A 13,283-nucleotide genomic window follows, 5' to 3' on the forward strand; every position below is an offset into this window, starting at 1 on the left:
TCTCCTAATTTGCTTAGCAGAGAATAAATACCTTTTAATGCTGCCAGGCATTGTCCTAATTTGCCTGAACTCAGCCCAGTGCCACCATTCGAAGCCAACGGCCGGAGCTCTGCTCACACAATCCCAAGTGCTTAATGTGAGTGCACGCTGTGACTGAAGGCCAGCCAGCCTCCACACTGTAAGCTGAACACCCAAATCCTTCCGTGTCCAAAACCCATGTGATAAATATGACATACCTCAAACAGATAAAAGGAGAGGTTCCCTAGGAGGAGGCAAAGGGGGCACCCATGGCCTCATGTCAGTACATGGCCTTTGAGGTGAGGAGCTGAACATGACTGAGTTGCACTGAACAGATGCAGAACCTCCCGAAAACATGGGTCTGTATTACCCAGGAACTCTTGTACTCACACAACCCTACAGCCACCAACATGAGCTGGCAGAGAAACCTGGCACAGAAACCACTTCTGAACTTAGCTGTGAGCTGCATATAGTGCAGAAACCACAGCTGACCATATACACTTCCATTGGTTTCAATGGGTATAATTTTTCATGTGGACCCATTTATTCTGTGTTTATCACCATCTTTCAAGGCTTTAGCTGTGGCATCAGTACCAACATCCTTTTAGCTGAGTTATTTGTTTCTATGTAAAGAAAACAGGGGATGTATCTATGGCCAAAATCAACTTCCAGATGTTTATCCTAAAATCAACTCTCGGGGTCAGTAGAGCAAGTTGGCAGAGACCGCAGGGATGCCAAAACCCTGAAAGTACTAATTCACACATAAGAATTTGGTGCTCAGTTCCTACCTAATTTGGGGGTAGTTTGAAAGCCACCAGCTTCTTTTTATTTTGAACATCTTTCCAAAAGGATTTTACAGCTTTAGTTCAAGGGCTTAAAATCCCTCTCAAATTTTAACATTTGTAAGGGATTGCATATAATGAATTTACAAATTATCATGGAAATCATTTTGCCACATCAACAGAAATAGACCTTTTCTGGAGTGATAAGCTTAATTATAAGCCAAATCACCTAGGCCTGTCTATAGGAGAAGCACAGCCAATAAGAAAAGAGAAACAGCTCATTTACACACAGGTAGATGAAACTATGATATATTATATCAGCTAAAGGCATGTATAAATTAACATTTTTACAGTTTCTGTTTAAAAAGGGGAGTATCACATCAGAATTGAATACAACGAAAGTATCTCCAACATGCAGTCGCAACATAGTCAGGCCAATATTAAAAATCTCGATTTTCATTTAATGCACTATAATCATGTATTTGTTGCTGGACTATTACTTTGCATCTCTTTTCAATCAGCAATGGACAGATAAGTATCTTTATAAATCTTCAATAAGGGCCTAGTGTGTATGCTTATATATCAATACTGGAAGATTTAAAAGAGATTCAATAGATGGGCTGTGGTCACAACTACATTCTGGGTACGTGATGCATTATTATGTTCTTGATGAAAGTGGAGTTGTTTTGAAAACGCAGAAAAGAAAGCCTATTAAAGAAAAAAGGTTAAACAGAGTCCTGGATCCACATCAGATATTAAACATCACCCTAAGGTTGCTCTCTTTTTAAAACTAACTACTGTTCTTAACCATGTTACATCTATTATGGTAATTCATGATCGGGAGTTAGTCACAGGAGACAGGTTCACTTTCTACATCATTTGGTCTCTGCTTTACTTATATTCTATATCACAGAAGGTCAGATACTGCTTGATATTCATACACCCCATGTAGCACAAGAAAAGTGCAAAACCCTCTTCTCTGACTTAACTTACAGGGTAATTGTCTGGGGTAGAATTCAACACATGGTAAGTCTTTTTAAACCAGAGCAAGCCTTCACCCCAACAAATATTATACTTCCGAAACACTCAGATAAAGACAAAATTGTAGGAAAAAATAATCAACATCACATGCCACCAACTATGCCATCCATAATACAAAATATTTTACACCCCTTGCACCTGAGTTGAAGAGTGGAAAACAGAAGGAGACTCTGTCAGTGCAAGAGAATGATTCATGTGACCACTTTGTCTTAATTATTCAGAACAAGCAGTTTGTTGCTGTTTAGTGAAGAACAAAGATATCAGCGTCCCCTGACAGAAAGAAAAATAGCCATCATGGTGGTGAAGATGATGACGACTGCCAGAACCACGATCAAAATCCGGTTTTGGATGATCCTGAAAAATAGTAGAAGAGAGAGAAGAAAAAGGTGAATAAAACCCACAAATAAATCAAAATAGCAGAACATATATATATATATATATATATATATATATACACACACATATTTATGTGTAAAAATCATAAAAAGACTCACACAGATAAGTATCTTGGAGAAAAGACATATTCCCACAAGTTTAGGATTTTTGATACCATTTTGAGTATATTAATTGTTTTTCACTTCTTTCAAAATCCAGTGCTTTCAAACACTTCTTTATGCAGCTATTAAAGCCAACTTTTGCATCCAGGAAAGAATTAGACTTTTCTTAATTACTTGTATACATATTAGGATAACTGAAATACAGAATGCTACAATTTATTATCCTTTTAAGAACATATGAAATAATTAGTCTTCAGTCGATGCAGTCCAAGCAGGGTGGTTTGTAATAATAAATACCATTGTATTTTTTAAAGCCGTTCTGAAATCTTCACAGCTTTTTTAATCTGAACAGAAGCAGTTTATTAATTTTCAAGGGATTTTACTATTAAGGTACCAGATTTCAAGGAAACACATGTCAATGAGATACTTACTTGTACTAAAATACCAAGGGAAAAGTATAAAAGATAGTTTAGAAGAAAAGGATGATATAAAGAAGCAAGTGTCAAACTGTGAAGCTTATGTTGTAAAAGCATCGCCTGTCTCTGTAGCATACCTTTACTTATGGTAATAGGCAAATGTTACATTTTCTATGTAGCATAAAAAAAAAAGAAGGAAATTAGTAATAATAAAAGGATGCCAGAAGTAGAAAGTCCTAATATTGTTCGAGCATTTGATGGGAGAAATCCCTGCTTCTAAACTCACACACCACATCACTTCAGATTTTGCCTGAATTAATAGGTCAATTAAAATGAATAAAAAATTCAGCAAATGGTAGAATTTGAGGCATTTTACGGGAGGATTTGGATTGTAAGAATTCAGAGTTTCTTATCCCCTTCTCACAGAGGAGGAAAAATATTTTCACAGGCTTCATGAAATAGGAACTTTAGCAAAATGTATTTCTACATCAAGCATATCATTGGAATTGGAGACGTACCACAGAAAAACCCCAACAACCAAATGTAACACAAGCACTCTAAGTTACATTTTTTCTTGTGCTTCTGCAAACCAAACCAAACCAAAGCCTTCACCAAGCGGACAATGGTAAGAGGAGGTGAAACTGTGTTTTGTGAAACATCAAACTAAGTACAAGGCTCCAACTTGAAGACAGGGAATGTAATGTGTTAAACTGAGCATATTTCACGCAGTGAAAGAGAGGAGAAACTCTAGAGAGCAGAGGGGAGTTTTCCTTGGTAAATGTTTTTCATTTGGATGAGGGTGGATATACATATAAATTATATTGGAAAGAGTAAAGAAAAATGCAGTTTTAACCAACTCCAGCTCTCTCCTTACTTACCCCCCACCTAAAGAAAAAGCAGTAAATGGATGGATGAAAACTGTCACATCAGATGGACACCCTCCCCTGTGACACTCTAAAAGGACTAGCTCTCTATCCTCCTGACAGGTTACAAAATGATCACATTTGCTGACACGTCTTCCGCAAAACTGCTTTAGTGTTTGTGTCCACTTTCCTAGCAGGAGATGAATGGGCTGCTTTGTCCTCATTTATCACTTAAAGCTGAACTAAGATCTGTCTCGTTTATTTTTCCCTTCCTCACTAGAAAGGCTCAACCACAGCATTAATTCTTTTGCGATGACAGCTAATTCAAACTTAACAGGCAATATTTACTCTGCCAAAAGGATGAGGAGGAGGGAGGGATGTTTCTCACTCCTTTTTCTCCCCTAAAAAAAAAAGAAGTGTAGCAGGCTAACAAAATAAAGCTAATTAAGGGCTTTTGGTTCTTGTTGGTTTGCACTTCAGTTTAACACCTGAACTTACAAGCTTCTCTTTTGTGGCGGGGTGTGACATTCTCTGCCAAACACCTGATAACAAACGATTTGCCCAGGCAAATGCATGAAAACCAGAACATATATTTACTCACTCACTCCCATCACTCCTGAAAAGACACTCAGCAAAATTGAAACTCAGCAGTGAAATAGATTAAAAGCATGAAAACTCTTAAAACATTCAGCCTTAAGTAATACACAGTGCAGCTGGCTTGACAACCATTTTATTTGTGGGATGTGGGCCCCAAGGCATCCATAATGCTAATTTACAAAGGATTAACTGTGAGTGAAACTCGCTTAATCTAACACATAGTTAGGCAAAGGCATACATAACACACTGAGTGTTTAAATCAGCTCCTCCTATCTCCGGCCCACTGAAAAAGGGTTTCATCGTCTGAGACTGAAAATTAGAGAAAAATTAAAAAAGCATCGAATCCTCCAAATATTTTATTTTTAATACTCTGGCAGCACAATCCTGACCGCAAGATTATTTAAGCAGTGTCCCTAAAAAATCCTTGTGAGAAGCACATCGAGCAAGGCATGCTGCCACCTGTACCTGCTAATTGAAGGCTCACTTACGGTGTGAATCTAGGAAATACATATCAAAGTTCAATTTCCAGGAATCTGAATTAGTCTGCACAGTGCAGCAAAAGAATATCGTATTAAAAGGAACAAATTAATCATGAAATAGGATGGATGTTATCAACAGACTCCTACGCTGGAGCATTATATACTTTTAATATTCAAGCCCACAGTTAAAGATTAATTTTATGTCTTTAAAAAAAGAATAACATTGAGTTTTACTGTTTTACTTTCAAGTGAGCAAGCAAAATTAAAGTAACTGCAAACTGCAGAAGGATGAGGCTAGGAGGAGAATGACAGAGCTGTTTGGTAGCAGCAGGACGGTCTTGAGGGGGGCTTAGCAAGCGATGAGTGTTGAAGTCTGAGTCTGGGAGCTGCTGCACAGACAGAGAACACAAGTTCTGGGCGTCAGCATATTTCAGATCTCAAAGTCAACAGGCAAGGGCAACCCTTCAGAGCAAAGAAAGAATCAAGAGGAAAGGGGACTTTGAGTGATCCAAGACAGTCAAGCCAGCTCACAGTGGTAGAACAATGGTTGGCATTGGCAGGACCCATCTGTAGAGAAGCCTACAGTACTGTCACAGACAGACACTGCCAGTGGGTATTGCTCTAGGCAAAGCATCAAGAAACTGAAGTGGGGGAGGGAGTGATAATACCAAAGGAGAAGAAAATGGGGCCTAACATTCACTACAAAAAATCCCAAAGGCTAACATGCTCACAAGAAGCAGATGATAATCTTTTATCTCTACTACACCTTAAATTCAATGAAATATGGTGAATGAGGAAGCCCAGATTCTGCTTTGAAAATGCAAAGCATGTTTACAGGGTAAATAATTTAAGAAAGAATATATACTTGAAAGGAGACACCCATTGAAACATCCATGGCTAAAATGCCTGAAGGCAAAAACTTGTGCATTTGCATGCTGCATTTTATTAAGTTAGCACACTGTAGCTTTAAAAGAATGCATGGCCAAATTAAGAGGAATGTGTGACTGAAACATCAAGGATTCCTCAAGTTTACATTATGAATCATAGTGCTGTTGATATGAGATGAATTAACCATTTAGCTGATGCAGCGTAGGCACTGAACTCACACCAAGTTCTGTTGCAGCCTGGCGCTCTGGAGCTCGTTAACAGCCAGTGTCTACTGTTCCTTTCATACTTGAAACTCTAGGAGCACAAGGGCTCATTCTGCTTTGAGTTAGAAGAGATGAAAATCTGTGCTTTTAAACCAAGTTCCATCTAGTTTATCATGGACAGCAGCCCAAAACATTTGGGTGCAAAACCGCATAGAAACAGTAACTAAAGCAGATGCGAGGGTAACGTTAACTGACGTGTTGGAAGAGCACGCTGGGCTAACAACACAGAAAGCTCATCCCACTCCTGATGAGTTTCCTTCTGTTCCTCCCTTCTAAATGCCTGACCCTCTCTCCTGGCTTCTGGTTGCAGTGCCTAACCTCTGACCACTGGTTGCGCTGGAGGCTCCCTCCAGCTAGTGCCAGCTTTGCGAGATGAATGACACTCTGCTTTTGGGGGTCACCGCTTTGTTGCACACAGCGACCACTGCTTTGCAGAAGTCCCATATCCTGTACCAAACACTGATGTCCCTGGCGAATCAGTTCGCCCCACTTCCACCATGGCCAAAATTGTGCTGCTTTTCCACGTTTCAAAACCCCAAATGATCTGCTCCTCTCCATAGCTTCATGCACACATGCACACAATGGGTCTAACTCTGTGACATGTTTAGATCTGCTCCATATAAACACAAAGCAGTTCCCAAATAAGCTTTTGCAAACCTTACATTAAGGATGCCAACCGTGTTTAAACCTTTTTACAAAACTGCATTCATTAGCAGGGGAGTGCACGACATCTATATGGGTTCAGCCTGATGTCTTGCACATGTCTTAGTGCCTGATTGACCAGCATTGAATAATGATGCCTTGCCATTAAGCACTGATGGTACAATAACAATTGTCATGAAAATTAGCAATCTCGGTAACATGTTAACAAAACACAGGATATAAACGAACCAGTGCAGACTGTGGGTGCATAAAGAGTTTTGTGTCCTTTACTTGAAATAATGAAGACTACAAATAGAATACTGCAAAAATTTCTTACAGAAGCTCAACTCTGACACTGATCCAAATAAAAAAAATACAAATGGCTTGGGGGATCAGTTAGCACACATTAATTACAACACAAGGCTTTATTCTTAAAGCAAGCATCTTGAAAAATAGTGCCCTCAAGAACACAGACTGATTGATGACGGAGCACTGTCCAACAGTGCTTCACTGTAATACATGCATTTAAGATTTACCTAGAGGTCATTCCTATCAGTTTACTGGGCAGAAAGGCTGGTTCTCTGTATACAAGGCTACATTTTAAATGGCCACTTTGAATACATAGCTATTGCATTTTTGGGTGCCCCATTATTTGTGATGGGCATTAGTTGCTAACTTGCAGGAAAACAGGTGCATGCAGATCAGTGGTAAGTGATTTTTAAGTGCCCAATATTCATGTGCAAATCAGCAGATTCAAACAAACACAAAGTGTAGGTCTAGTCACTTAGGGAAATACATACTGGGCAAAACTAAGTGTGAATTTAAACTAATACAGCTATACTCAGATACCTTCTGGACAGACACCATTATTACTATATATAATGACATCCTTGTTACAATATACCAGGAGCTTTCAAAAGGGAGCACTAGACCCCACACAGGGGAATAAAATGTTATGATTGGTAAAGCAAAGCCTTAGATACATAATGATAAATCTCTAAGTTCAGGGTATCTGGGGGCTGTTCAAGTAACTATTCATCTTTCCCATCTTTAGGTTTAAGAATGCTTTTTTTAAATAAAAGCAACTGAAAAGGACCAGACAGGCTGTGGCAAAACATAAAGACATGGCAACCTACTGAAATAAAAGAGTAAGAGAGCCCTGCCTCGCAGAACTACAGCTGGTTGGAAGTATCTGACTTGAGACATTTTTCATCATTAACAACTGAAATTAGCAAACAAATTCCTGTGCAAATATCTGCACAAGCTGCATACGACTCCTTGGCCCTCTTCTAGCTGACCTTGGGAAAAGTGAAGAATTTGGAGAATACTCAAGGTTTTTTTCCTCTCCCCCGCCCCAAACTCTGAAAATACGTCCAAGTTCTTTGTGTTCTCATGCCAGAAGAACTGATTACATTGCAATGGACATTGTATATTTAAAGGTGAAAAGGCTTTGGGGGGTGGTGGAGAGGGGATGCCCCCCCCCCCCCCCCCCCCCCCCCCAGCTACTTCATGCCAAAAAGACCATGCTGCATGGGTTCCAACTCCAGTCTGGAGATAGGCCATTCCCAGAAGGAGACTATTTTATGTTCTCTGAATCCCTTCCCAAATGAGCCTCTTCTTCCCCTGGGGACAGGGGCTCTAGTTTCTTATGTGTAAGAGCTTGGAAAAACCCATTGAAAATTGCTGAAAACCGAGCAGATAATGAAATTAAAGCCTCAGAAGTGGAAGAACGGAGACTGAAAACGGTGGCAGTTTTCTAGCTGACTAGCAGGGGTTCTGTGAAAGAGGCAGGCCATACAAGGTGCCTAAGATATTGTTGTTAGGGCTGGGAGCTGTGCAGCGTTATGTCCTCTAGCTTTGGAGTTCAGTCTTAAGGACTAGGGCTGTCTACTTGTAATAACACGGATACCAATCTCTAGTTATAATATTACACTGAAACCACATCAATGTGTTTCCACCTGGGCCTTGAATGAAAAAGAATGAGTCATGTAATAACAGGTGCAGGGAGGTAGTCACACTATTCAGCTTTAAACATCTAAATTATATCTAGCTAATCTCTCTCAGTTCCCTGTGTATATAAGTTAGAGTCCTGCTCTGAACTGCCTTCTCTTTTTCCTGGCCATATATGCATCCCAGGAGAACTAGTCATTTAAGTTAGCTGGCTAGGTTAGGTGCCTACAGATTAAGGCAAAATCATACAGGAAACATGTTCTCACACTGTAAAGTGTCTGTAATCTTTAATCAGAAATATTGAGATGAATATTGAGAAATATGAGAGATGAAACCAGTTAAACAGAAGATGTTCATCATTACATTAGCCAGTAAATACCTTAATTCATCATCCCCCTTTAATAGATCCTGTATTTGCAGATAAAATTATGAACATAATCAAATATACTTCTGCTTTCACAGTTTTTCTGGAGGAGTGAGAGATAGGAGGGACATTCCTCTCTGGGATGAATGCCTCCTGAAACACAGTGGGCTTCCTTGGCTCAAGGAACTATGTTTTTTACCTGGCTGTGTCATCTTCTGACAATCTTACTATTAAGTTTAAAATTTAAAATTATTTTTATGATATCTGTTAATTAAAATACCTATTGATGCATCTAATACCTAACTGAAATCTTGCAATGCATTCCGAATATAACAAAAGCGTATGAGCAGCGTTGGAGTATAGTGTTATTTGGTAGCTGTCAGGATTATCACAGCTCGCAGGAGTCCTGTCTCAAGGAGATGGCTGTCTCAGGAGGTGCAAATAGTACCCAGGTGGTCACTGGCGTATAGGGACAATGAGGGGGGAACTGAGTGGCCTAGGACAGACAGATATCCATGGGAATGATTGGAAGACAAGTGTATGCAGACTTTAGCATGCAAACTGTGAGAACAGGGAAATCCTGAAAGAGGACCTCATGGCCATAGGACCTAAGATAAAGAAACAAAGGGAAGGGCTCTGTGCATCTCCTACTAGCTCAGATTTTATTAATTGCTTATTTTCAAACCACATGGGAAGGCATTTCTGAAGGATAAAAAGTATCCTTTTTCTGATGAGAGACCCTGACAGGAAATATTTCTCTGCACAGTTGTGATACAACTCCAGCTTTCTCCTGTCTCCATGTCCACTCCTTCCACGGAGGGAACCAACTAGGTTATTACTGTCATTAGGAAGAACAGCGGGTGGCTTCCGGGGCTACAGAAACTCACCAACCATAACTGGAGGAGGATTAATTCATTTCATGCAAAGCAGAGGCAACACCAGATCTCTCTGGCAAGTCTAAATGAAGATCACATGTGCAGTGGCAACTGCAAGTGGAAGGATTCAAGGTTGTATTAATCTCCAGCCAGCCTTTCTCAGGGTACTGAAGTATCAAGAAGAACAAATCACACATTTAGTCACCTGAGCATGACTAAGAACCATAGGCCTTAGCAAACATTATGAGCGCTTTAGAAAGAGCTTCGAGGGAGGGTGGATAGCCCAGCTGTCAGTGTAATGGCATTCTTTAGCACATCAGTTGCACTGAGCCCTGGTCCCCAAACAGTTAATAGGAAAAAAAAAAAGCCCCAACTCCAACCCCCTTGTCAGCACTCAAAGCTAAAGCAATGATTTCTCCAGCAGAAGAAATGTATGCATAAAATGCTATAAAATGACAAGAACATACATGATCACACATTGGCTTTTATGATATATATAGTTAACTTTGCATTCTGTGCAAAACAAAAATGGCTAAAGTCTGCGTTTTATCAACTTGCATAATTATTAGAACCCACTAAAATATATATCTTGAACAGGTCAAAGAAAGTAACATCTTTTGCCCAGCCTCACTTTAATGAATGACTTATCTATAGCTTTTAGGTGTGATGAAGTTGGAGACTGGACACAAATACTTTGCTTGTGTTATTTTCTCCTTATCACACCATATTTGACTGGGCGTCTTTTTGTATGGCAAGTTTTCTACAATTGTCTTAACAATCTTGACCTCTTTTGTAAAAACCCGAAGGCATCTGCAGCAATTGTTCCTGAAGACATGCTATCCAAAATGTTACCAACTCATGGCACTTCTGGAATGATAGAATAGATATTTTTTTTTTTTTTATATATTCCTTTTTTTTTTTTTTTCCTCAAATGCTATAAAAGAAAGGAAAACAATCATGGCTAAGGCCATTTGTGAGATGGCATTAAAAGAGCCTACTCTGAGACAGATAAAAATAATGAGAATCTTTCTGTCAAGAAGGATTTAGAAAATATCACTAGCATTATTAAAATTTAATTTTTTACTGTGCTTTTTGGTTCCCCCTTTTCCAGTGATAATGAGCAGGACTGCACACCTCCACAATGCTAGTACTTGTTTTGAGCAATAAATTCAGCCTTCCAGTCTGAAGACATTTCGGACAACAATTTTGACTGCTATAGGCTTATTTTTCAACCTTCGCTGTGCTTTGAGTCTTCCGATAAAAACCAGTTCATAAGCTAATTTTCCACAAGGCCAGTGGAACAAATAAAAATCAATTTTTGCCCAACTGGTTCAGAGAAAACCTGGGAACAGTGAAGACAGAACAGTGAAAACTAAAAAGAATCGATGTATTCACAAATGGTTTACCTGATCGAGAACTATCAAATTAGTTGACAGGAGATACTTGCCACTATTATTTTCTTTTCAGCATGTTACAGTATTTCTATTATGGGAGCAGAAATGCCTCTACTTTGTTATGACCTCAGATACCTTGGTTTAATAACCACATCGAGCCTCCATGCATTCTGTAAAACTACAGGGCACAGAGTCAAAGTGCAAGAGCACTTGAAGATCCAGCAACCGGAGGGACCAGCAAGCCCAGCCTGGCTTAGGGTGGGTGTAAGTCTTCATGATCTCATGGAAGGAGGGAAGATTCCTCTTTCAGTGAGCACAGGGAGACATTCATGACCTCAGGCCAACCTTGTCAAGAGGAATTCAGTCCATCAAGAGAGGAAAACAGTTGTAAAACACTGCCCAGACTTCCCTCCCCATCAAAACCCCAAATGTTCAGGAGCACGCTGAAGACTAAGCAGTTTACTATCTCTTGGAGAGCAGAATACACATTTCTCCAAAGATGGAAATCCCATTTGTAGACTTCAAAACTATCAAATCTCAAGGTGTGACTCGGGACACGGACTTTAATATTGAGGCCCAATCCATTTCATCATCTTCTCCACTAACTACTGGGCACTGGTTTTTAAACCGCGAGGCTGAGAAGTGATTGGATAGGTGCTTATACCTGTCTGTCTGCAGCCAGAAAAATATGTCTGGAAAATTGACTGAAGAACAGAATCTGCTTTTTAATACAAATTAACCACCATTCCCGTGGAAATAAAACAAATTTATAATTAACAAGCTTAAATATTAAGGAAGGTATTTTTAAACAGCTGTAATCTTCACCCTAGTGTGTGCATTTTATACACTCTTTCATTTTTATGAGTTGGCATTAAAATGTGACTCATTTTAACAGAAAATAAAAGGATTAAGTATGTTACGCTGAAGTGAAGCTACCTATTACCTATTTAAAAATATTATAACGCACCATGGAGACATCATTTCTAGGGCCAAACAAAACATTACTCAATGAAGAAATAGCATGAAATATAAAATATTCAGCTGAGGAAGGGTATTTGGAGTTAAGGAGTTTCACTGCCAATAAACAGCATCATAGTAAATAGTGTGCATGTAGAAAAAAAGTATACTTGTCCTTCACTATTTGAGATGTAACACCTTAGTATGAGAAACTAACAAAGATATTCCTTGTCCACAAAGCACATACAGACAGAAACTAAAACCCACCACAGATTTTGATTCTGAATCTCTTACCACTGATGCTAATTTCCTTATGATATCTGCCTGATTTAGAGCTAATCTTCTGTAAATTAACTCCTAATGCTGTCTGAAATAATCCTCTTAATGCTGGTCTGTCTTGAGTACTTTATATCAAATACCATGAAATACACAGCCATACACAAGGCATATAGCATTTGTAGTGCTGTTGGCTGCTCTCAGATATTTGTTGTGCCATGAAGATGCGAGCATGGCGCAGAGCCGCTCAGCCCCGGGGCAGCTTTGGGACAGCACAGGGTCCTGATGCTCTGCTTGTCCTCTTCCAAGGGGACAGCACACCAGGCCACCAGGGAGAAGAGAGGCCCTTCTCCTAACAAAATGGTGCAGGGAGGGGAGGCGCAGCTCCTCGCTCCAAACCTCCCACCTCCAGCAGCACATGATAATGAGAAAAAGTAAACCGCTCAGGCTTTGAGATTTCCGGATGACAAGATCTCTGTTAAACAGCACTAATTATCAGCTGGAAGCCTAATCTGATAACTGGTTTGAAAAGACAGAGACAGACAATTTTGTTTCTTCAGATGGGAAAGCTATTTTTAAGGGTGTTGCTTCAGCATGGGCCGGCTTAATTATTATTGTCAGTGTGCTAACTCTGTATTCAAAAAGATATTTTTTTCACTAAATCCGCCAGAATAATTTTCTCCCCCAACGTTAATTTAATGATACAGCCGAAACCCTAATTGATATTGGTGAGCAATGCAATTCCAACATATTATTTTCTCGGTTTTTGGAACATAAATGGCAGGCACAACTTGGACTGAATGGACCTCTTTATGTTTTAACAGGCAGTTTATTGGCCCAGACTCTAACGTATAACAAGCACAATTGCAAAAGCAATACATTTTTAATTGAAAAATTCATGTATTTTTACTACGAAAATGACTCAAATAACAAGTAACTTTGTCAGGTAAAGGGCTTTTAAAACAATTGTTTTATATGGAA

At 39.4% G+C, this 13,283-nt stretch overlaps 2 protein-coding genes across 5 annotated transcripts in view; both read right to left on the minus strand.

The window, feature by feature from the left end:
* TECTB (tectorin beta) overlaps positions 1-13,283 on the minus strand; it is a 391,734-nt gene that overhangs the window by 36,189 nt on the left and 342,262 nt on the right. The window lies entirely within an intron of this gene.
* Positions 1,094-13,283, minus strand: part of VTI1A (vesicle transport through interaction with t-SNAREs 1A) — a 268,985-nt gene continuing 256,795 nt past the window's right edge. For all 4 annotated transcript variants that reach the window (XM_061458757.1, XM_061458759.1, XM_061458756.1 and 1 more), the window contains one exon: positions 1,094-2,195. In XM_061458757.1, the coding sequence (XP_061314741.1) occupies positions 2,102-2,195 (94 nt within the window). In that variant the 3' untranslated portion in view covers positions 1,094-2,101. The remainder of the gene's footprint in view (positions 2,196-13,283) is intronic.

Source organism: Pezoporus flaviventris, unplaced genomic scaffold (assembly GCF_033815535.1).
Source record: "Pezoporus flaviventris isolate CSIRO_AGI_PZ_B2104156 unplaced genomic scaffold, CSIRO_AGI_Pfla_v1 ptg000029l, whole genome shotgun sequence".
NCBI classification, from domain to species: Eukaryota; Metazoa; Chordata; class Aves; order Psittaciformes; family Psittacidae; genus Pezoporus; species Pezoporus flaviventris.